This window comes from Nicotiana tabacum, chromosome 19, assembly GCF_000715075.1.
Source record: "Nicotiana tabacum cultivar K326 chromosome 19, ASM71507v2, whole genome shotgun sequence".
NCBI classification, from domain to species: Eukaryota; Viridiplantae; Streptophyta; class Magnoliopsida; order Solanales; family Solanaceae; genus Nicotiana; species Nicotiana tabacum.
The window spans coordinates 45,860,444-45,886,778 of NC_134098.1; the positions used below are offsets into that span (position 1 = coordinate 45,860,444).

The 26,335-nt window shown below is 39.3% G+C and overlaps 1 protein-coding gene across 1 annotated transcript; it reads left to right on the forward strand.

Annotated features, from left to right (window-relative positions):
• The first annotated feature begins 4,720 nt into the window (after nt 1-4,720).
• Nucleotides 4,721-5,212, forward strand: LOC142173460 (uncharacterized). The gene has a single exon (XM_075239054.1). The coding sequence runs from the start codon at nt 4,721-4,723 to the stop codon at nt 5,210-5,212; it is 492 nt and encodes a 163-aa protein (XP_075095155.1).
• Nucleotides 5,213-26,335: the final 21,123 nt, after the last annotated feature.

Consider the following 26,335-nt stretch of genomic DNA (forward strand, 5'->3'; position numbering starts at 1 on the left):
CATCATTTTCTGAGAAACAACGTGTAACGACCCGGCCGGTCGTTTCGAGAGTTATAATCCCGTTTCCCCCATTTCTGCTTCTTTATGTATTATTTAGCTATATTGTGTTGTATCGGGTTGGTTGGTTCGGGTCCGGAGTGGTTTCGAAGTGGAATGAGACACTTAGTCTCTAAAGTAGTTGCTTAAGTTGGAAAAGTCAATCGGATGTTGACCTATGTATAAACGATCTTGGATTTGAATTTTTATGGTTCCGTTAGCTCCGTTAGATGATTTTGGACTTAGGAGTGCGTACGAAATTAGATTTGGAGGTCCGTAGTGGAATTAGGATTGAATCGGCGAATTAGAGATTTGGCGATTTTCAGTCGGCAGTGGAAAATTTGATATCAGGGTCGGAATGGATTTCCAGAAGTTAGAGTAGGTTCGTGGTGTCATTTGTGATGTGTGTGTAATAGTTGAGGTCATTCGGACGTGGTTTGGTAAGTTTCGGCATTGTTTGTGGAATTCGGAAGATTTGAAGTTCTTAAGCTTGAATCCGAGGGTAATTTGGTATTTTGATGTTGTTTTGAGTGATTCGAAGGTTCGACTAAGTTTGTATGTTGATATATGACTTGTTGGTATTTTTGGTTGGGGTCCTGAGGGCCTCGGGCATGTTTCGGATGGTCGGCGAATTGGTTTTTGGTGTTTGAGAGCTGTTGGCGTAAATTCTGCTGGTGTTTGCGTACCTGCGGAAAGGGAGTCGCAGGTGCGAGGCCGCATGTGTGCTTGGGAAGTCTGCAGGTGTGGACAGTGCTGGGCTAAGCAGGATGCGTAGGTGCGAGAAGTCTGTTACATCTGCGAGCCCGCAGGTGCGAGACCTGGAGCGCAGATACGAAAAATGGGTGGCCAAGGTTGGATCGCAGGTGCGAAGGATTGGCCACACCTGCGAGACCGCATGTGCGAGGCCTGGGCGCAGGTGCGGAGTCTGAAGAATTAAGTGAGTTTCGCAGGCGCATGTGCGGAGTCTGAAGAGGGATTCAAGGGGATATCAGTGAGGTAAGTTGCTTGAGCCCTAATACTCGTATATATGGTGATTTCCCGTTGCTTAATCATGTAATTAGTGGAAATTAAGGGTGAAAATGAGGGGTGAGGGCTTGGTATTTTGGAAAGTTTGATTTAAGGATTTAAGGGATCAAATGAGATCGGATTTTGATAAGTTTTGTATGTATGGACTCGTGAGTGAATGGGCTTTCTAGTTTTGTCCATTTTGTCAGATTTCGAGACGTGGGCCCGGGGGATGGGTTTGAGCCGATTTCGGGTTTTTGGGCTAATTTGATAGTTTTTCTTGTGGAATTCATTCCATTAGCATATATTGATGGTATTGTACTGATTGTGAATAGATTCGGAGCATTTGGAGGCCGAGTCGAGAGGCAAGAGCATCGCAGGGTAGAGATTTAACCGATTTGAGGTAAGTAACGATTGTAAATCTAGTCCTGAGGGTATGAAACACCGGATTTCGTATTATTCTACTATTTTGAGGGGACTCACATACTAGGTGACAGGCGTGTGGGCATGCATCGTTGGGGATTGTGACTTGGTCCGTCCCGTAGCAACTGTAAAGTTGCATATTTTGTTGAAACTATATGATACTTATGAGTTTTAGAAATGAATTTCTATAAATTGGGCAAAATTCCATGTTTGGGCCTTGTGCCAGTGCTGTTTGGCCCTTAAGGGCCTTTTTCTTACTATCCTCTCACTGTTTTAGATTAAAAATCTATACTCAGTCATGGTTATACATGTTTACTGCATAACTCGGTTTTATTACTCTGTTTTGATGCATATAAATATTATTTTGGGCCGAGTACCCTGTTTTTACTGAGAGCCCGAGTGGCTTGAGAGGTTTATGACTGAGTGAGGCCGAGGGCCTGAATTGTGAGGATATTTATGGGATCGGGCTGCACACCACAACATGTTTGATATAGGCCGAGGGCCTGATTGATTTATGCCATGATTTGGCTTGATATAGCGCTTGGGCCGAAGGAGCCCCTCAGGAGTCTATACACACCCCTAGTGAGCGCAAGTACCTACTGAGTGCTGAGTGACTGGGAGGCATGAGAGATGGTGAGGTATGCTGAGGGGTTGTATACGAGTGATTGTGAGGTATGCCCGATAGGTTGTATACGAGTGATTGTGAGGTTTGCCCAATGGGCTGTATATGAGTGATGTTGCCCGAGTGGCTGATTATGATTTCATTATTTTTCTCACCTTTGCATTGAGCCTTTGTTTGAAAAACTATTGAAAGATGTCTTTAAATGATTTTTTTTGGAATTGGATTTAAAAGAGCTGATTTGATTCAAACCCTGGTTTTAAAAGCATGTTGTGTCTTACTAAATTTTTGTGTTATGAACTTTACTTGCATTACTGCTCGTCACTACTTCTCAGTCTTTATTTACTGTTGTTACTTTCTGAGTTGGCATACTCACGTTACTCCCTGCACCTTGTGTGCAGATCCAGGTGTAGCTGGACACAGTAGCGGCTGTTGACTATTCCAGTTGCAGATTTTCTCTGGGATAGCAAGGTAGCTGCCTGGCGATCGCAGCCCTGCTCTTCTCCCTCTTATCTTCCTTTAGTTGTATTTAGCTATTTTCCAGACTATGTTAGTCTCGATAGTATCACATAAATTGTAGTAGATGCTCATGACTAATGTTTGAACATGTACAGAAAGTGGCAGCTTTCAAAAATGGGAACCATGGACTTCCGTATGTCTTTCTTCTCACGCGTGTCTTCAAGTTCTTTGATGTACCCTTAGGAAATCCCAAGATGGGGACCAGGAAACAAACCTTCTCGAAAACTACACTGGAGGAATGTGAATGTATTGAAAAGGTTGAAGGAAATGGAAGCACTTCGACGATCTCACAGCTAATCAACACCCAGAATAGTGCCACAGAGGAGATCAGGAAGCTGAAGGCAAGGAACGCCATTCTTGAGACTCCGCTTAGTCAGGCTATAGCAGCACCAGGACCCTCCAGTTCATCAAGTGAAGAAATTGCTTGTCTGTCTAAAGAAAATGCTGAGCTCAAGCAACAGGTGGAGAACCTGAGAGAGAAACTGCTCGCAGAGCAAATGTTCGTAAATGCTCGGATTGACCTTGTTCTCAACACTCTTGTTGCCTCCTCCAAGCCTTCCTCCTCTAGTGCCCCCTAAGAAAATCTTCCAGTGACCAGTGTCAAGTTTCTATCTTTTGTTTTGATGACTTGTGGTAGTTATTTTTGTCTTCTTGTGATATGGATGGATTTCACCTGTACTGCTCCCGCTTTCAAAAGTCCAAACTTGCCTTTGCTGTAATGGCAAAGGCTTATGTTTTATCAAAATCAATGAAGACTCTCTTTTGTTGTTAAATGCTTGTCTTTTTCTGCTTCTCTTTTCTATCATGTTGTGTGCACACATGTGGCATGAGTGAGCTAGGCTAGACTTCTTTATGCTGATTGCTTGCTTGTGCATTTTTAATGATGCCAAAAGGGGGAAGATAAATTGAAGTAGGGGAATCTGATTAAGGGGGAAGCATAGAGTCCGGGGGAACTTGTGAAGTTTCTGGTACTTTATCTGGTTTATTGTGCTCTGCAAATGGTTGTCAATTTTTAAAGTTTGTCATCATCAAAAAGGGGAAAATTGATGGGCTTAATATATCTTAGAATTTTATTTTGATGATCTAACAAACTTATTGTTAAAAACCAGATAAAGGACATGATGTACACTTAGTATATATCTCTATCAACGGACTCAAGCTAATGTGTGCTGTATGACTTCAGACAGAAAAAAATCAACTCAGGGACCTGATCCCTTTGAGTTTCCTTGACAGCAGTACGAAGTCAACTCTATAGATGGAAAGTGACTACCTGTACTATACATGCTACAGTACAGAAATAGTGCAGCAGTCACTTTCCATTGGGAAGGGCTTTTTACCAACCAAGTGTTTACATCATCTAAGTGATGTCATTCAAAGGATATTAACAAGAAGCATTACAACAAAAACATTACTTGAACACTTGTGATATTCAAGCACTCAAGATCTCATAATCAAGCATTGAAGTCACAAGTGCATCAAGAACAAATTACAACACTACTCCGGACCAATTCCTACAACAAGTCTTTTGTATGTCCTTAGTTGAGTTGTATCTTTGTATTAGTTTTTCATTGTAATTCCTACTTTGCTTATTTAGAAGCTTTAACTAGGAACCTCCAAAAACCGTAAACCCTTAGAGTTTGTGTCGTAACTAGAGGTAGTCATGAGTTGAAGATTTTGTAATAAGTGTATTGCAAAGTGGCTTGTAATAGGTGTATTACAAGTTAGTGAGGGATTAAGCGTTTAATTCCTAGGTTACAATAGGTTGTAATCTAAAGATTGCTCAAGTAGTGAAGTCAAAATCCTACAAGTGTAGGTCGTGGTTTATTATCCCCCTGAGCAGGGATTTTTTCACTTAAAATCTCCTTTGTCATTTACTTACCGGTTCATTAGCTATTTTTGTGGGAACTGGTATAGGACCAGGTCTCTATACAGTTTGGTGGACTCATACATTCTATCAATTGGTATCAGAGCAGGTTCTTTCTAAAAGGTTAACACCTATAGAGGATCCTCACCATAGCTGCTCCACCAAACATCAAGGAAGGATAATACTCTTACAGGCCCCCAAGATTCAACGGCCAATACTATGGGTGGTGGAAGACTCGAATGCATGACTTCATAATGGCAAAAGACTCTAAGTTTTGGGATGTTATTTGTGATGGTCCATATGTCCCAACAAAGAAGGTAGGAAAACCTGCTGTAATGGTGCCGAAAAACAGGAAGGAGTACAATGACGCTGACAGGAAAGCTATAGAGAAGAACTTTTGCGCCAAAAAGATTTTGGTGTGTGGTATAGGACCTGATGAATATAACAGGATTTCAGCCTGCCAGTCTGCCAAGGAGATATGGGAAGCTTTACAAACGGCACATGAAGGAACTACTCAAGTAAAGCAGTCCAAGATCGATATGCTCACCACTGAATATGAGCTCTTTAGAATGAAGGATGATGAATCCATTCAAGACATGCATACTCGATTCACTTCTATTATAAATGAGCTACACTCTCTTGGAGAAATCATTCCTAGGAACAAGCTCATGAGTAAAGTTCTTAGCGTTTTACCCAGCTCCTGGGAAAGTAATGTGAATGCTATCACTGAAGCCAAGGATCTGTAGACATTGACTATGGATGAGCTAGTTGGGATTCTGAAAACCTATGAGATGAAGAAAAAGAAGGACACTGAAAGAAGAGAACCAAAGAAGGATAAAAACTTGGTACTCAAAGTTGAAAACAATGATTTGAGTAAGGAGGATAGTGGGATGGAATACCTTACCAGAAGGTTTCAGAAAATGGTTCGAAGAAATGGAGGTATACCAAAGAGAGGCAGTTCCAGAAAACCAAAGAATTATGACTTCTGTCATAAGTATGGAAAGCCAGGGCATTTCATCAAGGACTATCCTCTTCTGAAGCAAGAGCATTTCAAGCACAACTCCGATAAAGCTGCCAAGAGGAACCCGGTTCCTAACAAATGCTTCAAAAGGAAAAACGTAGCTAACATTATTGTGAAGCAAGCTCTTGCAGCATGGGGAGACTCCTACAGTGAATCAGTAGAAGAAAATGATGCAGGTGATAGTTCCATGATGGCAGTTGAAAATGAAGCAAAAGAAGATGACTCAATATTTGCTTTGATGGCTCAGTCAGACGATGATGAAGATGATGACAATGATGAGGTAAACTTTAGGGATGTTCATAGGAATCTAAAATCCTACTCTCCCAAGAAACTCATGTCATTAGATAATGTCTTGATTGATGCATATCATAGTCTTGTTAGTGATAAAGATACCTTGACCATAGAGTTAGGAGATGCTGAGCAGACTAGAGATGACTTGGTGGTTTGTGTAGTTGACCTGAAGGAAACTAAAGAAAATATGAAAAATGAGAAGGAGGTTCTAACAGAGAAAATTGCTAGTGTAGAACATGAAAGAGATGATTTAATGGTAGTTGTAGTTGACTTGAAAGAAACCACAGAAAACTTTAGTAAAGAAAAGAATGCCTTAGTGGAGAAAGTTGCCATTACTGAGCAAGAAAGAGATGATCTCTTCGTGGCAATCGTAGACCTAGAGGAAATAATTGAGGGACTTAAAGCAGAATGTAGGCCTAGATATTCTAAAAAAGGGAAGGAAGTAGCTAGTGAGGCACATATTAAACTTGAAAATGAGCTGAATAATGTAAAAACTAGTCTGTTGGCTGAGCTTGAGAAAAATAGGCAGCTTCAAGCAGAATTGGAGAAAGTAAAAAATGATCTTGAGAAATCTCTTAAGTGGACCTGGTCCTCAGATGCTATTACTGCCATGCACTTTAATAATGGTGGAAATAGACAAGGAATAGGGTTCCAAAGGGAGAAAGTTCCTTATAACCCTCATAGCAAGTACGTCATTGTACCTCATAACTGGCTTTGTACCCACTGTGGGAACAATGGGCATTTCAAGAAAAATTGTCAAGCCAGAGTCCAGTCTGTTCAGAAAAACAAAGTTTTTGCTGAAAAAGTAACTACTGGAAGAGGACCAGGTGCCACTCACAAAAAATGCATGTTGCCTGCATGGACTAGAAGGGCTCTCATTCATCCCTTTTCTCATTACAAGGGACCCAAACTTTTTTGGGTTCCTAAATCTAACCCTTGATTTATCTATGCAGGGAACAATGAAAGGAAGCAATCAACAATGGATTATGGACAATGGATGCTCTAAGCATATGACTGGGAATGCCATGGGCTTCCTTTCACTAAAAGCCCTGCAATGAGGTAATGCATCCTTTGGAAATGGAAAAAGGGGTACATTCTTGGTGTTGGAAAAGTTGGAAAGTCTCTCTCACACTCAATTGAGAACGTGTACTATGTAAATGGCCTAAAGTATAGTCTCTTGAGTGTTTCTCAAATCTGTGATAAAGGAAACAAGGTGGAGTTCCTATTAAAGGGGTGCACAGTTACTAAAATGGTAATTGGTGAAGTGGTACTAGTGGCCAAAAGATACAAGAACATCTACGTTACTGATTTCGAGTAACTACAAAGTGGTGATATGAGCTGCTTGAAAGCAGTTGATGATAATGCAGAGTTATGGCACAGAAGGCTGGGACATGCAAATTTCTCTCTTCTGAAAATACTGATACAGAAGGACTTGGTTCGTGGATTGCTAAATTCAAACTTCAAGGAGCACAGAGCGTGTGATGCATGTGCTAGAAGAAAGCATGTGAAATCATCATTCAAGCCAAAGAAGGATGTCAGCACATCAAAGCCTCTTGAACTCCTTCATATGGATCTATGTGGCCCCATGAGAGTGCCAAGCAGAGGAGGAAAAAGATATATTTTTATGATAGTAGATGATTACTCAAGATTCACTTGGATACTGTTTCTCAGAACCACAGATGAGACCTTCGAAGTGTTTGTAGCCTTTGTCAAGAAAATCCAAGCGAAGATGGAATCAAAGTGACTTTCATCAGATCCGATCATGGAACAGAATTTGACAGTGCCAAGTTTGATGAATTCTGCAGTGAAAATGGCATCACCCATAACTTCTCAGCTCCAAGAACTCCACAACAAAATGGAGTTGTAGAAAGGAAGAACATAACCCTTGAAGATATGGCTAGAACAATGCTTATTGATAGTGGTATAGCCAAAAACTTATGAGCCACTACTGGTTCCAGGAGAGATCACTGACATGGCAAGTGGAAAGGTAGATATGATGAGACTTTCTCTCTAGTTGCTCGTATGGAAGCCATCAGAATTCTCATTGCCTTTGCATCATATATGGAATTCACCTTGATCCAAATGGATGTCAAAAATGCATTTCTGAATGGTTTTCTAAAGGAAGAAGTCTATGTTAAGCAACCTCCAAGTTTTGAATGTCATAAACATCCTGAATATGTGTTCAAATTAGACAAGGCACTATATGGTTTAAAGCAGGCTCCTCGAGCTTGGTATGAAAGGTTGTCAAAGTTTCTCTTAGAAAATGGCTTTACAAAAGGAAAAATTTACAACACTCTATTTCTGAAGAAACGAGGAAGGAACCTGCTCATTGTTCAGGTATATGTTGATGATATTATCTTTGGGGCAATAACTGACTCACTTTGTGAGGAATTTGCAAAACTCATGGGAAGTGAGTTTGAGATGAGCATGATGGGGGAGCTAAACTTTTTCTTCGGTCTTCAATTGAAGCAGTCCACGAAGGGAACTTGTATTAGTCAACAGAAATATATCAAGGAGCTTTTGAAGAGGTTTGATATGGAAGCATCAAAGGTGATTGACACCCCCATTGCCACTGCCGCTAAGCTAGACATGGATGAATCTGACTCTCCTGTAAATCAAATAATGTATCGAGACATTATTGGATCACTCATCTACCTTACTGCCAGCAGGCCAGATATTGTATTCAGTGTGGTTTTATGTGCAAGATTTCAATTAAATCCCAAGGAATCTCATCTAAAAGCTGATAAATGTATTCTGAGATATCTTAAGGGAACACATGACCTGGTTCTGTATTACCCTTAAGGTGACAACTTTAATCTTGTTGGTTATGCTGACGCTAGCTATGCAGGTTACCTTGTGGACATGAAGAGAACATCTGGAATGACTCATTTCCTAGGATTCTGTCTGATTTCATGGGGTACAAGGAAGCAAAATTCAGTAGCTCTCTCAACAGCTGAAGCAGAATATGTTGATGCAGCGTCCTGCAGTGCTCAGCTCTTATGGATTAAACAATAATTGGAGGATTTTGGGGTATACACTAACTGTGTACCTCTATTATATGACAACACCAGTGCACTCAATATGGCAAAGAACCCGTTCCAACACAAGAAAACCAAGCACATTGATGTGAGACATCATTTTCTCAAAGACAACGTGGAGAAGGGGCTTATTTTCATGAAGTTCTATAGTACAGAAGACCAAATTGTATATATCTTCACCAAAGCTCTAAGCAAGGAATATTTTGAGAGAAACAGGATGGCACTCGGGTTAATCAAGCCAAATTGAGAACCTGATTCCCTTCCCTATGGCTATGGAAATTACATTCATATAAATCTAGCTAAAGTGTTTTCTAGCCAAGCTTAACTCACTTCTATACCGTTGCAGGTAGACACATATGATGATTAGAGAAGCTCAAGGAACAATGCATGAGCAACAAAAGAGAGTTGAAAATCTTTTTAAAAAAAGACCGGTCAGGAACCCAGTTCTTGTACCACAGGTTGGTAGTCTTGTGTTTTTCTCATGCGTATCTCAAAAGAAACAAAATTAACTGCCACATAATCCACCTTTTCAGACCTTGTATATCACGTCTTTTTTTTCAAATCTTTTCACTTCCCTTTGCAATGGTGCATATTCCCATAAACCTACTGCCGTTTCAGAACCTGTTTCTCTCTTCCCTCATAATTATCCTTTCCCTCCTTAAAACCCCTTCATTCCTAATATTGAGCGATGATCCCTCTCTCTCTCCATCCTTTCAGAATCTTCTATCTAACTATCTACCATGGCTGAAGAGCAAGCTACCCTACCCACCTTGGAAGGTAACATCTTTGACTCATCTTCCACCTTCCAAACACCACCAAAAATCCCCTCTTCCACCATTACTGACGCCGATATATCCAAACCTGATTCCCTTTCACCTCTTTTCTCTCTCACCACTCCATCTGACCCTACTCCTTCGTTAAGTGTTGAGGACTCAGAAGCCTCAAAAGTCGACACTGTTTCTTCTCTGTTGCCTGATACTCTCACAAACCAGAACAAGGATGAAAAGGAGGGTGAAACTCAACAAGAAAAAAGGATTTTTGAGGAAGATATTGATCAGTACATAACTTCTCCAGTCTTGGACACTGTTGTTCCCATGGAGTCTCAGGAAAAGGAGGCCACTGAAAACATATTGGCCATTGCTGCTGAGGGACTGGTGAATGAAGGACCTTCTTCCATGCCTGAGTCTTAGGGGGAAGGGACTCCGCTCTTAGGAGAAAAAGGAACAATGGTGCTCTTTGAACCACCTGCACCTGAGGAAGCTACTGGGAACCCTACTGATGAACCTGATCCCCTCCCTGAGGAAACCGGTCAGGAATCATCTTCCTAGGTCAGCTTTGACCCTGCTCCATCTCCTCACTTTGACGCAGAGCCGTTGGAGTCTAACCCTCCTGTTGTGAGACCTAGTGATGAGGATGATCAGGATGATGTGGTTCTCAGTGCTCCCTTCAAGATTAGAAAGCATGTGGTCACTCCTGAGCCCCCTTCTAAGCGACCTACCACAAGGTTGCAAAAGAATGAGGTTTTTGAGTTTGCCCTGAAGAAAAGCAGAAGGAGTAGCAAGAAGAAGAAGAAGAAGAAGAGGCTGAAAACATATTGCTACTGAGGGACTGGTGAATAAAGGTCCTTCTACCATGCCTGAGTCTCACGGGGAAGAGACTCCGCTCTTAGGAGATAAAGGAATAATGGTGCTCTTTGAACCACCTGCACCTGAAAAAGCTACTGAGAACCCTGCTGATGAACTCGATCCCCTCCCTGAGGAAATAGGTCAGGAATTATCTTCCTAGGTCAGCTTTGACCCTGCTCCGTCTCCTCACTTTGACGCTGAGCCATTGGAGTCTACCCCTCATGTTATGAGACCTAGTGATGAGGATGATTAGGATGATGTGGTTCTCAGTTCTCCCTTCAAGATTAGAAAGCATGTGGTCACTCCTGAGCCCCCTTCTAAGCGACCTACCACAAGGTTGCAAAAGAATGAGGTTTTTGAGTTTGCCCTGAAGAAAAGCAAAATGAGTAGCAAGAAGAAGAAGAAGAGGCTGATAAAGGAAGGGGAAATTGTGTGTGACAAAACTATTCCAGTAGTAGAGGTGGATGAGGATGCTCAGGAGGAACCAAGTTCCCTGGTTGAGAGATCTCAGAAAAAGAAACAATCTATTGAGAGTGCTTCAAAGGAAGTTGTTGAAAAACTAAGTAAAAAATCTGTGAAAGGTAGTGTCAAGTCTAAGCAAGTTGTGGAGGAAGAATCTGTGTCTGATGATGATATTCTGGTAAAAACAAGTGGTAAGGGCAAGTCCATTGGCAGGTATGGCAAAAGAAAGTTGGAAACTGTTGGGAAACCCAGTTCTACAAAAAAGGTGAAAAGTGTAAGTGTACTAGGGCAAGAAAGGTTGAGACATCAAAAGATACTGTAGGGTCGCACTTTTGATCGAGAGATTTCTGAAATGACGAGTATGGCACAAATTCTTGAGATGGTAGAATTTCAGCAGTGGGGTCGTCTGTTCAATGAGGATGTGGCCAAAGTATATGAGGATGAGGTCAAAAGCTTCTATGTCGACCTCTTCACTGTTGAAGATGACCGCATCTGTGTTTTAGTGAATGGAGTGGATATGGTATTGGATGCTACTGTGTTGGGGGATATTCTCAAGGTTCCATCTGAAGGGTTGTCATATGTGAGAGGTGCTTGTGGCTCTAAATTTTAGGTGCGTCATTGTGAAACAAAAAGCTGTCCAGTATGGGGAACGGGTACACAAGAAGGCTCTGCTTCCTGTGTACCAACTGTTGTTCGAGTTGGTTAACAAGGTTTTGCTCCCTCATGCTGAAAGAAGGTCCATTACTTCCAGGCCTGATCTATACTTAATGGAAGCACTAGATGAGTTCCGTTCTATCAACTTGCCTGCCATTATGATTGAACATATACAGAAAGTGGCAGCTTTCAAAGATGGGAACCATGGACTTCCGTATGGCTTTCTTCTCACGCGTGTCTTCAAGTTCTTTGATGTACCCTTAGGAAATCCCAAGATGGGGACCAGGAATCAAACCTTCTCGAAAACTACACTAGAGGAATGTGAATGTATTGAAAAGGTTGGAGGAATGGGAAGCACTTCGACGATCTCACAGCTAATCAATGCCCAGAATAGTGCCACAAAGGAGATCAGGAAGCTGAAGGCAAGGAACGCCATTCTTGAGACTCAGCTTAGTCAGGCTATAGCAGCACCAGGACCCTCTAGTTCATCAAGTAAAGAAGTTGCTCGTCTGTCTAAAGAAAATGTTGAGCTCAGAAAATAGGTGGAGAACCTGAGAGAGAAACTAGTCGCAGAGCAAATGTCCGCAAATGCTCGGATTAACCTTATTCTCAACACTCTTGTTGCCTCCTCCAAGCCTTCCTCCTCTAGTGCCCCCTAAGAAAATCTTCCAGTGACCAGTGTCAAGTTTCTATCTTTTGTTTTGATGATTTGTGGTAGTTATTTTTGTCTTTTTTGTGATGTGGATGGATTTCACCTGTACTGCTCCCTCTTTCAAAAATCCAAACTTGCCTTTGCTGTAATGGCAAAGGCTTATGTTTTATCAAAATCAATGAAGTCTCTCTTTTGCAGTTAAATGCTTGTTTTTTTCTGCTTCTCTTTTCTATCATGTTGTGTGCACACATGTGGCATGAGTGAGCTAGGCTAGACTTCTTTATACTGATTGCTTGCTTGTGTATTTTTAATGAAGATAAATTGAAGGATAAATTGAAGTAGGGGGATCTGATTAAGGGGGAAGCATAGAGTCCGGGGGAACTTGTGAAGTTCCTGGTACTTTATCTGGTTTATTGTGCTCTGCAAATGGTTGTCAATTTTTAAAGTTTGTCATCGTCAAAAAAGGAGAAATTGATGGGTTTAAAGTATCTTAGAATTTTATTTTGATGATCTAACAAACTTATTGTTAAAAACCAAATAAAGGACGTGATGTACACTTGGTATATATCTCTATCAACGGACTCAAGCTAATGTGTGTTGTATGACTTCAGATTGAAAAGAATGAACTTAGGAACCTGATCCCTTTGAGTTTCCCTAACAGCAATACGAAGTCAACTCTACAGATGGAAAGTGACTGCCTGCACTGTACATGCTACAGCACAGAAACAGTGCAGCAGTCACTTCCCATTGGGAATGGCTTTTTACCAACCAAGTGTTTACATCATCTAAGTGATGTTATTCAAAGGATATTAACAAGAAGCATTACAACAAAAACATCACTTGAACACTTGTGAAATAATTCAAGCACTCAAGATCTGATAATCAAGCATTGAAGTCACAAGTGCATCAAGAACAAAGTACAACACTACTACGGACCAGTTCCTATAACAAGTCTTTTATATGTCCTTAGTTGAGTTGTATCTTTGTATTAGTTCTTCATTGTAATTCCTACTTTGCTTATTTAGAAGCTTTAACTAGGAACCTCCAAAAACCTTAAACCCTTAGAGTTTGTGTCATGACTAGAGTTAGTCATGAGTTGAAGTCTTTGTAATAGGTGTATTGCAAAGTGGCTTGTAATAGGTGTATTATAAGTTAGTGAGGGATTACGAGTTTAATTCCTAGGTTACAATAGGTTGTAATCTAAAGATTGCTCAAGTAGTGGAGTTGAAATCCTACAAGTGTAGGTTGTGATTTTTTTATCCCCTTGAGCAGGGACTTTTCCACGTAAAATCTCCTGTGTCATTTACTTACTGGTTCATTAGCTATTTCTGTGGGAACTGGTATAGGACGAGGTCTCTATACAATTTGGTGGACATATACATTCTATCTTTAATTAAGTTTAATTGAATTAATTTTAAAAGTGTTAAAAGCTAAAAGGCTACAATTACAATGCCTTAATTAAATATAAAGCGTTTATTCATTAAATCAATTTCAGCCCAAATACCCAAGCCCAAGCCAAATATGACCTAATCCAAAGATCCCTCTATTCCACTTTGGCAATCCGCCCTAACCCCTAAGAACCAATAGGAATTCGCCACGTAAGCTCCCCAATCTCCCTCACACAAGAAACACACATACATATGAGTTGTTAGTCCATTTGATCTACGGCTTATATTTAATCTCCGGTTTGCATTTAATTTTTAAACAACCACCCATAGATCTCATCTCCACATTCAAAATCCTATAATTCGACGGTCACCAAAATTCCTCCTAAAAAACCTTAAATACTCAAATTATCAGAGCCGTTGATAATAAGATCCAACGGCCCAGATCCTATCTCCCATCTTTAATCTTAGAGACGACCTCCCAATACCTAAACCCTAAAAATCATTTCCCCCCTTCCCAGCCGACCTTCTTTCCTCTTCCTCTCTCTTTTCTCTCAACCTCACAGCCCAAATCAATAAACAACCTTACACAAATCCGTGTAAGATCATGAATTCACCCAAAGATTCATCTTCTTTGTCTCCCACATTCGTGATTCTCGCTGAATCTTTCCCGTCTCATCATCAGAAATTCAAATCCTCCAAATCCGAACCCTAACCCCAAATATGAAATCTCAAATCACCATTGACCTTTCAAATCCATGGCATGCATGACTATTCATTTTGCTCATGTACTTCAGATCTCGTCACTCTTTCCATTTTCACCATTCGATTTCAAAAACCCTAATCGAAGAGTCAGACCAAAAGGTGAAACTTCAAGTCGTCTGATTTCTTCCGTCATTCTTTCAAATAAAAGCAAGCATGTGACGCTAGCTGGCTTCACCATTGATATTTGATATCCAGAGGTCAAATGCAATGACCTCTGGGTATTAGGTTCTGACCGATGGTCTCTTATGCTTCAACGGTCGGTCTCTTATATCTCTTATACTCAGGTAAAATCGCTACTGATTTCCCTCTGTTTTTCTAAGATTTTCACTTGATTATACTTGCATCATCATCCCCCGTCACTCTCCACTATCGATTTGAATTTGGAACCTTAATACTTCACAACCACTATAAATAGGGGCTTTTAATGTTCATATCTAACAAGACCTAACACACAGAAATATACAACAAAGAAACCACAAAATCACTTAATAAATATCAAATTTTAGTATTGGGTAGTAAAAATCAAGCTAAGGTTCTAACTAGCTTCTAATTTCTTTCTGAGTCTTGCACTGGTCGGGGTGAGTTCTTGATTCTATACGGCTAGAAAATAGTCTTTTGTTTGGTTTTCTGCTCAAGAGCTGGTCAGTACACCTCCACCCTTTCTCTTTTAATTGCTTCATTCGAAAATCATGAACGTGCTACTATTTTCTTGTTAACTGTTTTATTTATAATTATTGCTATTAGTTTGTAATTGTCCATTTTAGTTTATCATGGCTTTGTTGTCAATCTGTGGTTAGCTATTATGTTTCATTAGTATTGATTAAGTAGATATGTGACCTTAATAACTTCAATCTCTGTATTGAATAGCATTTATGATTAAGCTGCTTAACGTGCTTTAATGATTTTTCATATCTACCTAGAGTTCAGACTTTCCTCTAATGTTCTGCTATAATCTTCATGCTTATCATGATGTATTCTTTTGAGTTATGTTATTCTATACTTAGGGTTGCTGTTATAGTCTTCATGCCTATCATGCCATATTCTCTTGTGTTTTGTTATTCTATACTTGGGTTGCTGTTAGATGATTCTAGCTAGAGCATACATAAAAATACAGTGTGACCCTGCATCACTTGGTTAAGGCTTGTGAAATCTGAGTATTCAAAATGCTTTCCTATATTTACATAAATGCTTGTTAACTCTTAAGTATTCTTTGAGTCTTCACTATGAATGCTTTATATCCATGTCTAACTGTTAGTTGAAAACAATCCTACTAGGATGAACTTTTCTGTGAACTACAATGATATTTTGTTATGATCAGCCTACCTCTTATGAGTTAGACTGTAGTTGTGTCTGTTGTGGCTGAATGCTAACTATTTCTGTAATGCCTAGCTATTAACCTTGGCCTGAACAATTGAGTTACGTCTGGTTAGTATGATGTTTCTCCTGTTTTTAAACCCCTTAATGATATTGATAATATGATTTTATAATGTTTGAGATTCATCCTATCGTGTGAGGTCATAACTTTGATTGACGTCTCTGTATGTGGAAGTTTGGCATGAATCTTTGTTTATCCCTCATGACTTCATGTTTTGAACACTGTTTTGAAACTATACTCAGTCATCTCTTTCCCCTGTTATTTTGGATTGAATCTGGTATAGGAGAAACCTTTTATTATTACTGATTGAGTACAATAACTTGCCTATGTCATTGTCTGAATCTTTATTGAGGATCTAAAAGGATTCAAGTAGTGTTACTAACCTATGTGTATGCTCCCGATAATATCTAGTGTTAAACTAATCTATGTTCAATCCATTAGGACAATGTCATGTGATGTTGTAGCTCTACACTATGTGCTTTTTCCGTCTATGATTTATATGACTCTAGTTGTTTGGTTCTTTAGCAATAATAGTATAAGTGTCCCTGTCCCTACATGTGCTTATAAACTTGACTTTTAAACATATTCAATGTGTGTTTCACTTAATACTGGAAGTATAGTCATGAAGAACAAACTGTTTCTATGTGTTCCCATGTTATTCTGTTTAGAAAGAGCATGCTTCTGTGGTAGGGAATGTCATAGTAGTTGGTTTGCATTGAAAGAGCCTCATTGGCATTCAAACCTATAGGGAAGAATGATTTGTTAGTGGTTAGGGTATTTGGGAGTAGAGTTTAACTCTAGGTCAGGCTGCTCTCCCCGACACATACATTGCCCTGGGCCTTGAGACCCTTGGGAACTTTGAAGTGTCGGGGGATTCGGGCATCGACCTTGAGTGGAATTCTCTCCTTAGCCCTTGACTCATTGACACTTGTTATTCTCTTTGGGTTTGGTATTTAATGACAATGAAATGGGTTCAATGCGGATCATTTACCATACATAACCTTCACATTAGTATGACTTTCTTAGTATTTAAATACTGTCAGTGATCTTTTCCTTTATTCTTTGCTTGCAAATTTCATATATGGACATGTATGTAGTACTGTTGTTTTTTCTAATGACCTTCTCTCCTTTTTTGAACATGTACAATTATTTGGGCCTGCTGAGTTCTTTAAGAACTCAGGCCCAAGTCCAGCCCTACTATGTCTCAGAAGGTTCAGAGTCAGCTGTCGCCCGTCCCTATTACTATTGGGCCTGCCTCTTTGAGGCCCAAATACCATAGTCATTTCTTTCCCTTTGCTTCTTTATTTACTGCTTACGTTATTCTCTAGTTGCACTATGGCGTTACTCTTTACTACGTTTCCTGTTGTTTTATCTCACATGTATGTGACAAGCATATATTGGATTGAATGTTTTATTTTGTCCTTTAATTCATAAAATAACTTAGGCAAGTCTTAAGGAACCTAGGATTAAAAAGAAGCCTTAGTTAGCAATTAATTCTACATACGCTAGTCGTGAGTTGTTATTAATTTATTATGCTTTCCTAACTCTTTTCTTAAAGATTTTTTGAAGCCCAAAGGCATAACAAAGACAACAGCCCCTCTTTCAAAAGGAAAATCAGAATTGAATCACGAAGTTTAACTTTTCTAAAAGAATCAGCTCCTCTCTAAAAATCAAAGTGTTGTTATCCCAAAAACAAAGACTTTCAAACCGTTTTCTTCAAGCCTACTATATATATACAAAACCAAGCTATATTTTAGGTTCATTTTCACCTCATTAGAGTAATATGAACTTCCATGTTCTAGGAAACAAAGTGCTTTAACTTAACTTATTTTTACACATTTTTCTTACAAATATCCTATCCCTTCGAAGTTGTTTCCAAGTATATATACTAACATTATTTTCCTAAAACTCTTCTTTAAAATATATCCTCTTTAAACTACAATCTTCCCTTATAAATATATTGCCCTAATATATGGTAAGCTATACTCTTTTGAACACTAGTTAAGGCATAGTACAAACCATTAGTCCTAAATCTAGTCTAAGTCCTATGGAGCTATCTCAGGTAGATTTTAAGGGGTACCTAACACCTTCCCCTTAGAAGAACAATAACCCTTACCCATAATCTCGTCGGTTAGCAGACTAATAAAGAATATGACCTTTAGTAATTAAATAGGTACCCAAGTATACCTTTAAATATTAGGTAGCGACTCTCTTTCATCAACAATAGAGAAACCAAAAGTTGAATCTTGTTTTGACTAGTGCAAAATAAGGTGCAAGATTGTAAATTTAGGAAGTGATATAGGTGTTTCCTTGGTTGACCATTTATCCCATTTGCCTACTAGTGCTAATATTATCTGTAGTCACCCATTTTTTAGCATGAAGACCTTTTCTTTAGCACCCACACTACGATCCAACCTTTATTTTGTTCTAAATCCTATCTTGTTTACCATTTACCTCTGAAAGCACTTAAGTCGCAATAATAGTAAAGAAAAAGATCGAGTAGATTTTGAGTGAAATCATAGAAAGGCATAGAAGGTGCACTTGTCTTTAAAAGAATTACTAGCCGAGAATAATAAAATTAAGGAGAGTGTAAAAGAAAAGGAAAAAAAAATTGAAAATGAATTACACCTCCCATATCTTTATCGGCCCAGTGAGTATTTATATGTTGGTGTGCCTAAGTTAGCGGTTACGGCGACTAAGGTGACAACATTTGAATGCTTATATGAAGAATTTGAGGTCAAAGGTGGGGATAGGAAGCTATAAAGGCTAGCTAAGGTGAGGCCCAAGACCTGGACCAAGTGAAGTGCATTAAAGACAAAGATGGCAAAGTATTGGTGGAAGAGGCACATATTAGATGTAGATGATAGACATACTTTCATAGACTCTTGAATGAAGAGAGGGATATGAATATTTTGTTAGGTGATTTGGAGCACTCAAAATGTCATCGTTATTGTGGAAATTGTAGGCGTGTAAGGGTAGAAGAGGTTGAGGGTGCTATGCACAAGATAAGCAGGGGTAGAGCGACCGGGTCAGACGAGATCCCGGTGGAATTTTGGAAGAGTGCAGGAATGGCAGGTCTAGAGTGGCTGACGAGGTTGTTTAATGCCATTTTTAGGATGACAAGAATACCCGAGGAGTGGAGGTGGATTACAATGATCCCATTATATAAGAACAATGGTGATATTCAAAATTGCAATAACTATAGGGGTATAAAGTTGTTGAGTTACACTATAAAGGTCTGGGAGAGGGTGATGAAAGTCAGGGTGAGGAGGAGCATGTCTATTTCAGAGAATTAGTTCGAATTCATGTCGGGGTGTTCGACGATGGAAACTATTTATTTGGTAAGGAGATTAGTGGAACAATATAGGAAAAGGAAGAACGACTTGCATTTGGTATTCATTGATCTGGAATAGACATATAACGAAGTCTCTAGGGAAGTTCTATGGAGATACTTGGAGGCTAGAGGTGTACCTGTTGTATACACTAGGGCAATTAAGGACATGTATGATGGAGCCAAGAACCGGGTGAGAACAGTGAGAGGGGACTCGGCGCACTTCCTATTAAAGGTGGGTTGCATCAGGGATCAACGCTTAGCCCGTTCCTATTTGCCTTGGTGATGGATGAGTTGACACAACACATTCAAGGGGAGGTACCTTTGGTACATGTTATTTGCAATTAACATAGTATGGATTTGACGAGACACGAGGCAGTGTTAACACTAGGCTGGAGGTCTGGCAAACCCTGGAGTCTAAAGGTTTTAAATTGAGCAGGACTAAAACAATATACTTGGAGTGCAAGTTTAGTAACGTGACTCGGAAGGTTGTTATTAAAGTGAGGCAGGAACACAAGCCATACCCAAGAGAGAAAGTTTTAAGTATCTTGTAATCCTAGGAATATGGAGATTGACGAGGATATCACACATCGTATTAGAGCGGGGTAGATGAAGTGGAGGCTCGCATCCAGCGTCTTGTGCAACAAGAATATATCGTCAAGACTTAAAGGTAAGTTTTACCGAGTAGTGGTTAGATCGACTATGTTGTATGGAGAGGAGTATTGGCCAGTCAAGTCTTCTCATGTTCAAAAGCTAAAAGTAGCGGAGATAAGGATCCTGAGATGGATGTGTGGTCATACTAGGAGGGATAGGATGAGGAATGAAGATATTCGAGATGAGGTGGGAGTGGCCTATCTGGTGGACAAGATATGGGAAGCTAGACTGAGATGGTTCGGACATGTAATAGGATAAGCACAGATGCCCCTATGAGGAGGTGTGAGAGGTTGGTTATAGTGGGTTCAAAGACGGCGCATGGTAGGCCAAAACAATATTGGAGAGAGGTGATCAGATAGGATGTGGCACATCTTCAGCTTACCGAGGACATGACCCTTGATAGGAGGGTATGAAGGTCGAAGATTAGGGTTGTAGGTTAGTTAGTAGTCGAGCGTATTTCCTTTCCAAACTTGTACTTCCTTCCCTAGTTATACGTAGTGCTAGTGTTATCCTTGTGTTCACTATTTTTAGATCGATACTATTTCCTGGTGTTTTTTTTGCTTCATTTTTATTTTTTTGGCGGTTGTTACTATTTTGTTTTCATTAGTTCTTTGTCATAACTGCTGTGATTTTGCTTTATTGACCCAAGGGTCTTTCAGAAATAACGTCTCTACCTTTACAAGGTAGGGTTAAGGATTTTATATGTACTACCCTGCCCAGACCCCACTTGTAAGAATATGCTGGGTATGTTGTTGTTGTTGTGCTTAATAAAAAAGAGCTTAATTGTGTATGGTTTTATGGCAAGACATTGAATTGGTCATGACAATAAGGTACCTGAAAGAGATAGTAGTGTAGTTAAGTGCTTAGAAGGGTTAGTTACTATTCTCCCAATCCTACCCATCCCTTAGCCTACAGTACAACCTATAAAGTCCTACTTGATCCTAGGTTTTGCAAGCTTAACTTAGTCGAGTCTTATACTACGAGCAAGCCTAGGTACGAACTTAGGTGGCATATGAGTTCTTTGCGATAATGAGTGAATTCTTTCAGAGTCCTTAAAATTTACTTGAACTTATATTTTGAGTGTGTGGACTACTTTCTCTCTTTGGTTGTTAGTGAGAGCAAATGATTTGTAAAAGATTGGTAAACCTTGATTTTTGAGTTGGCACAAGAAGGGAGTCATAGTATGGAATGTATTGGATCCAATTTTTAAGGTTAAGATGTTAGAAAAAGTCACACAAATATTTTAAATAGTCTTAGCAGGATTTTTAAACTTGAGGTATGAAGAGCGCATATGTTGGATTCGAAGTGTTGATATAAACCACTGTTATTGGTGTCATGCTTAAGTATTTTTAAAATGTGGTTCTTGTTGATACCCTTAAGTTTGAACGTTGCTCGAAAACGAGCAAGAGTTTAAGTATGGAGTCATGATAAATAAATAAAAATGCATGGTTTTGAGTACAGTTTTGTATCATTTTGTATGTGAATTGCGGGAAATCACATGCTTATAAACATAAAATATGCTCATTATCTGTTTATTATATGTAGGAACAAGTTTGGATGGAATTTAGCAAAAATCAGATAATTTGATGCAAAAAAAAGAGAAGTTGAGAGGCAAGAGCTGGGGGCGTACCACAATTAATGCCTTGCATGAAATGTAGGCATAAAATGGCATGGAAAGTAAATCAAAATCAGTGAAGTATGGCAAAACCATGCAATAAACACAAGGAAATATCTCTCTAACATCTCTCTAAAATTATTTCTCTCTCCGTACAATTAGTCATTTACACCCAAAAGACGATAGCTTAGGTGTGTCTCTGTTACGCGTCGCCCCATGGCGCCGTCAGACGGAGCTCCCAAAGCGCGTACTACTAATCAAAATGATCTCCCAATGTCAGCAAACCCATCTACTGAAGCAATTTCAAAGAATCCCACATATGCCAACACTATCGCTGCTGCTACCCCAACTCCGACCACCAATACACATCATCCCAGAGAAACAGTCATTGCTAAACATACCACCAACAATGGTATTCCAGCGGTGATCTTCAAAGACAAGGATTATTACAGAATCATGACTGATGAATGTAGACTCACCATTGTTGGGAAATTTCTAAATTGAAAAAATAAGATCCACATTCAGAGAGTGATTTTCAATCCAAGGCAGAGCCAAAATTGGAGTATATGACAACTATAACGTCTTCCTAGACTTTACAAATGAAGACGACTTCAACTCGGTGTGGTATAGAAGAATGGTGGAAATTGATGGTCTTCAAATGTGGCTGTAAAAGTGGACGTCAGACTTCAAACCGGACGAGGATATTCCAATAGTGCCGGTATGTGTATTACTTCCTGACTTACCTTTTAATATGCACACATGGCACTATGCTAAACAAATTTGTATCAAGATTGGAACTTCTTTAGCTCTAAATGTTGCGACAGTTGGTAAAACCAAACCGAGTATGGCTAAAGTTAGGATGGAAATTGATCTTCTTAAACCTCTAGTTCACGGTGTATTTGTGGGATCAGAGGATAAAAATGCTCCTTTGAAAGGATTTACCCAAAAAATTGAGTATGAAAATATTCCTAGATATTGTAGATAATGCAAAAAACTTGGGCATAACATAATCAATTGTAGAGTTATGGAAAAGAAAAGGGCAGCAGAGACGGATAAAAACAACAAAGAAGAAGACTAGAAACATATTGAAGAGGGAACTAGAGGATCAAAGAAGGAGAAGGAAGAGGAAGAAGAAGGGGAAAAAAGAAAGAACGAGTTGTTGGAAAACGTGTTAGGCTAATAGAAGGGGAAAAAAATGTTTGAAAGAGAAAAGCAATAAATTACACAAGACAAGACAAGAGAAGATTTACTACGTGGTTTGGTAATTTTTGCCAACTCCATGGCCACACAAAGAATAGCTCTTTATTAATTGAAAAGAGAAAGAAGAAGTAGAGGGATAATTTGCAAATAAAAATACATACCCCTTTTATAGGCATTTGAATGCCCTACCGACGTAAGCACTTACATCATAAGAATGCCGATGTAAGCGCTTACATCATACGAATGCCGATGTAGCACTTACATCATAACAATTCCGATGTAAGCGCTTACATCATAAGTTCATCTCTTTTTGATTTTTCTTTCTTTTATTTTGTCTTCTTTTCTTTCTTTCACATACAATAACAGGTTTGCTACTATCAATATCCCCCTTAAACCTATGTTATATCAAGAAAGAAATTTAAAAAAAAGATTTGCTATTCTCTGGCGGCGCCTTCACGCTATCAGTCTTGAAGGCTAATTGAGGCAGTGCACAACCTAAGTTTGTCAACACCGACAACTTTGGTCAACATGTGTGACATATTCTTTACCCTGGTATCTTCTGGAGGGAAAAAGTTTCTTCACTTATCAACTCTCGGATATGATGATACCTCAACTGGATATGCTTCGATCTTGCATGAAACACTGGATTCTTGGCAAGATGAATTGCACTCTGGCTATCGCTGAAAAACTCACAATTGTCCTGCTCTTTACCTAGCTCTTTAAGAAAATTCTTGAGCCAAATCATCCCTTTTCCAGCTTCTGAGATTGCCATGTACTCTGCTTCAGTGGTAGATAGAGCAACACTTTTCTGAAGTCTGGACATCCAGCTAACAACAATACCACCCAAGGTGAACACGTAGCCTGTGGTACTTTTTCAACTATCCAGATTGCTGCCTAAATTTGCATAAGCAAAACCTTGCAAGATAATATTGCTCCTTTTAAAACAAAGTGTCATACCTGAGGTGCCTTTGAGATATCGCAATATCCATTTTACACCTTCCCAAAGCTCATTTCTTGGATTTGACATGTATCTACTGACAACTCCAACTGCATGGGCTATGTCAGGTCTAGTGCAAACCATAGCATACATCAAACTTCCTACTGCTGAAGCATATGGAACTTTGGACATGTACTTCCTTTCTTCATCTGTCTTAGGTGATTGGTCCTTCGACAGATTAAGATGGCTTCCGAGTGGAGTGCTTCTGGTCTTTGCATCATGAAGACTGAACCTGCTTAGTACCTTCTGTATGTACTTTTCTTGAAACAATTTTAAGGTTCCTTTAGATACGTTTTTGCTAATCCTCATCCCAAGCATTTGCTTAGCTGGTCCTATGTCTTTTATTTCAAGCTCCTCCGCCAGTTGTTGCTTAACCCTATTGATCTCATTTATTCTAGATCCTGTAATTAGCATATCATCAACGTAAATTAGTAAAATGATATAGGATTTATCAAGATTTTTGATATAACAACAATGGTCCATCTCACATCGTGTGAACCCATTATTATGCATGAATCCATCAAATTTCTTGTACCATTGTCGGGGTGCTTGTTTCAAACCATACAAACTCTTCTTCAACTTACACACAAGGTTTTCTTTACCAGTAACTTGAAAACCTTCAGGTTGCTTCATGTAGATGTCTTCTTCAAGGTCACCATGTAAGAAAGCAGTTTTAACATCTAGCTGCTCCAAATGCAAATTTTCTACAGCTATGATACTTAGCACCAATCCCTTCCTTCTGCTGAAAGCCTTTTACTACTAATCTTGCTTTGTATCTCTTCTTACCATTATGCTCTTCCTTGATCCTTGACACCCACTTATTTTGCAATGCCTTCTTTCCTTTTGGCAACTTTGTAAGTATCCATGTTTTATTCTTTTGAAGAGAATTCATCTCTTCTTTCATGGCTAGCTTCCACTTATCAGAGCTTATCACCTGCATTACTTCAACAAAATTCTCTGGTTCTCCAGCATCAGTCAGAAGTAAATAGTGTAAAGAAAGAGTTAACCTATCTGGAGTATCTGTGACTCTTTTAGATCTCCTTAATATAGGTTCAAGATTAACTGATCTCGAATTTGATTCAAGTCCTGACTCTATATCTGGTTCTCCATCTGATTCTATCTCTGGTTCTGATTCTGATTCTGATCTACATTCGGCTTCTGGTTTGGCATCTTCAATTTCAGATCCAGTTGTAGTCTCTTTAGCCAATTCATTTTCTGAGACTTCTTCTAACTCAACTATTTCAGATGTCTGTCTGCTGGTGCTGGTTGGTTCTACTTCAAGCTTATCTTTGTACATCATATTTTCATTAAATGTGACATTCATGTGTCTTAGGATCTTTCTATTCTGATCATCCTAAAATCGATAACCAAATTATCATCACCATAGCAAAAAAAAAACATTTCTTGGCTTTAGGATCAAGCTTATCTCTATCATTAGAGTTTACATGCACATAAGCAACACAACAAAAAAACTTTCAGATGTGAGAGAGTTACCTCCTTTCCTATCCATACCTCCTCAGGAATTTCAAAATTTAGCGGTATAGAGGGTCCACTGTTTATGAGGTAAGTTGCCGTATTAACAGCCTCTGCCCAAAAATAATTCGGCAATCCAAAATGTATTCTCATACTTCTGGCTTGTTCATTCAGGGTTCTGTTCATCCTCTCGGCAACGCCATTTTGTTCTGGTATTCCAGGAACTGTCTTGATCATTCTGATCCCATTCTCAAAGCTAAATGCTTTAAACTTTTGACTATCATACTATCCTTCATTGTCAGATTTCAGACATTTTAACTTTAGACTTGTCTGAATTTCAACTTCAGCTTTCCATCTTTTAAAGGTAACAAACACATCAGATTTATTTTTCAGAAAATAAACCCATACCTTTCTTGTGGAATCGTCAATGAAGGTGACATAATAGCATGAGCCTCCCAGAGAAGTTACAGGAGCTGGTCCCCACACATCTGTATATACTAGTTCCAACTTCTCTTTCTTTGGCGTCCTTCCCGCCTTTGAGAAACTAACTCTTTTTTGTTTCCCGTAAATGCAATCTTCACACAAACCTAATTTAACATTCTTTAGGTTTGGCAACTTTTCTTTGGATGCCAACAACTTTATTCTCTTCTCACTCATATGCCCGAGCCTCCGGTGCCATAATGTTGTATCACGACCATGATCAACTGTTGCTATAGTATCTCTCTGTATTGCAGTTGCATACAGTGTTCCCTTCGTGAGGCCTCATGCCACAACAAAATTTTCTTTGGTTATCTTCCACGATCCGTTACCGAATGTTGTTGTATATCCTTCACTATCAATCTGACCCATAGATATAAAATTTTTCTTGAGGCCAGGAACATGTCGGACATTTTGCAATTTCCATACCATGCCTTGTGAAGTCTTTATATGAACTTCACCTTTTCCCGACAATGTCCAGAGGTTCGCCTTCTGCTAGATATACTTTCCCAAATTTTCCAGCAATATAATTATGCAATAATTCTTTGTGTGATGTAGAGTGAAATGATGCACCTGAGTCCAGAATCCAAGATTCGACTAGATTGTCTGCACAACAAATTAGTGCATCACCAACTTGATCAGCAATTACATTTGCTGAATTATCATCCTTGTATTGATCGTTCTTCTTCTTCTTTGGATCTCCACACTGACTACTGTAGTGACCCTTTTTATCACAATTCCAACACATAATGTCTTTGCGATTTTTGGATTACCATCTTCTCTTTGACTTTGATGATCTGCCACGACCATGACTTTGTCCTCTTTGGCTGCTTCTCCCCCTGCTTTCGGTATTC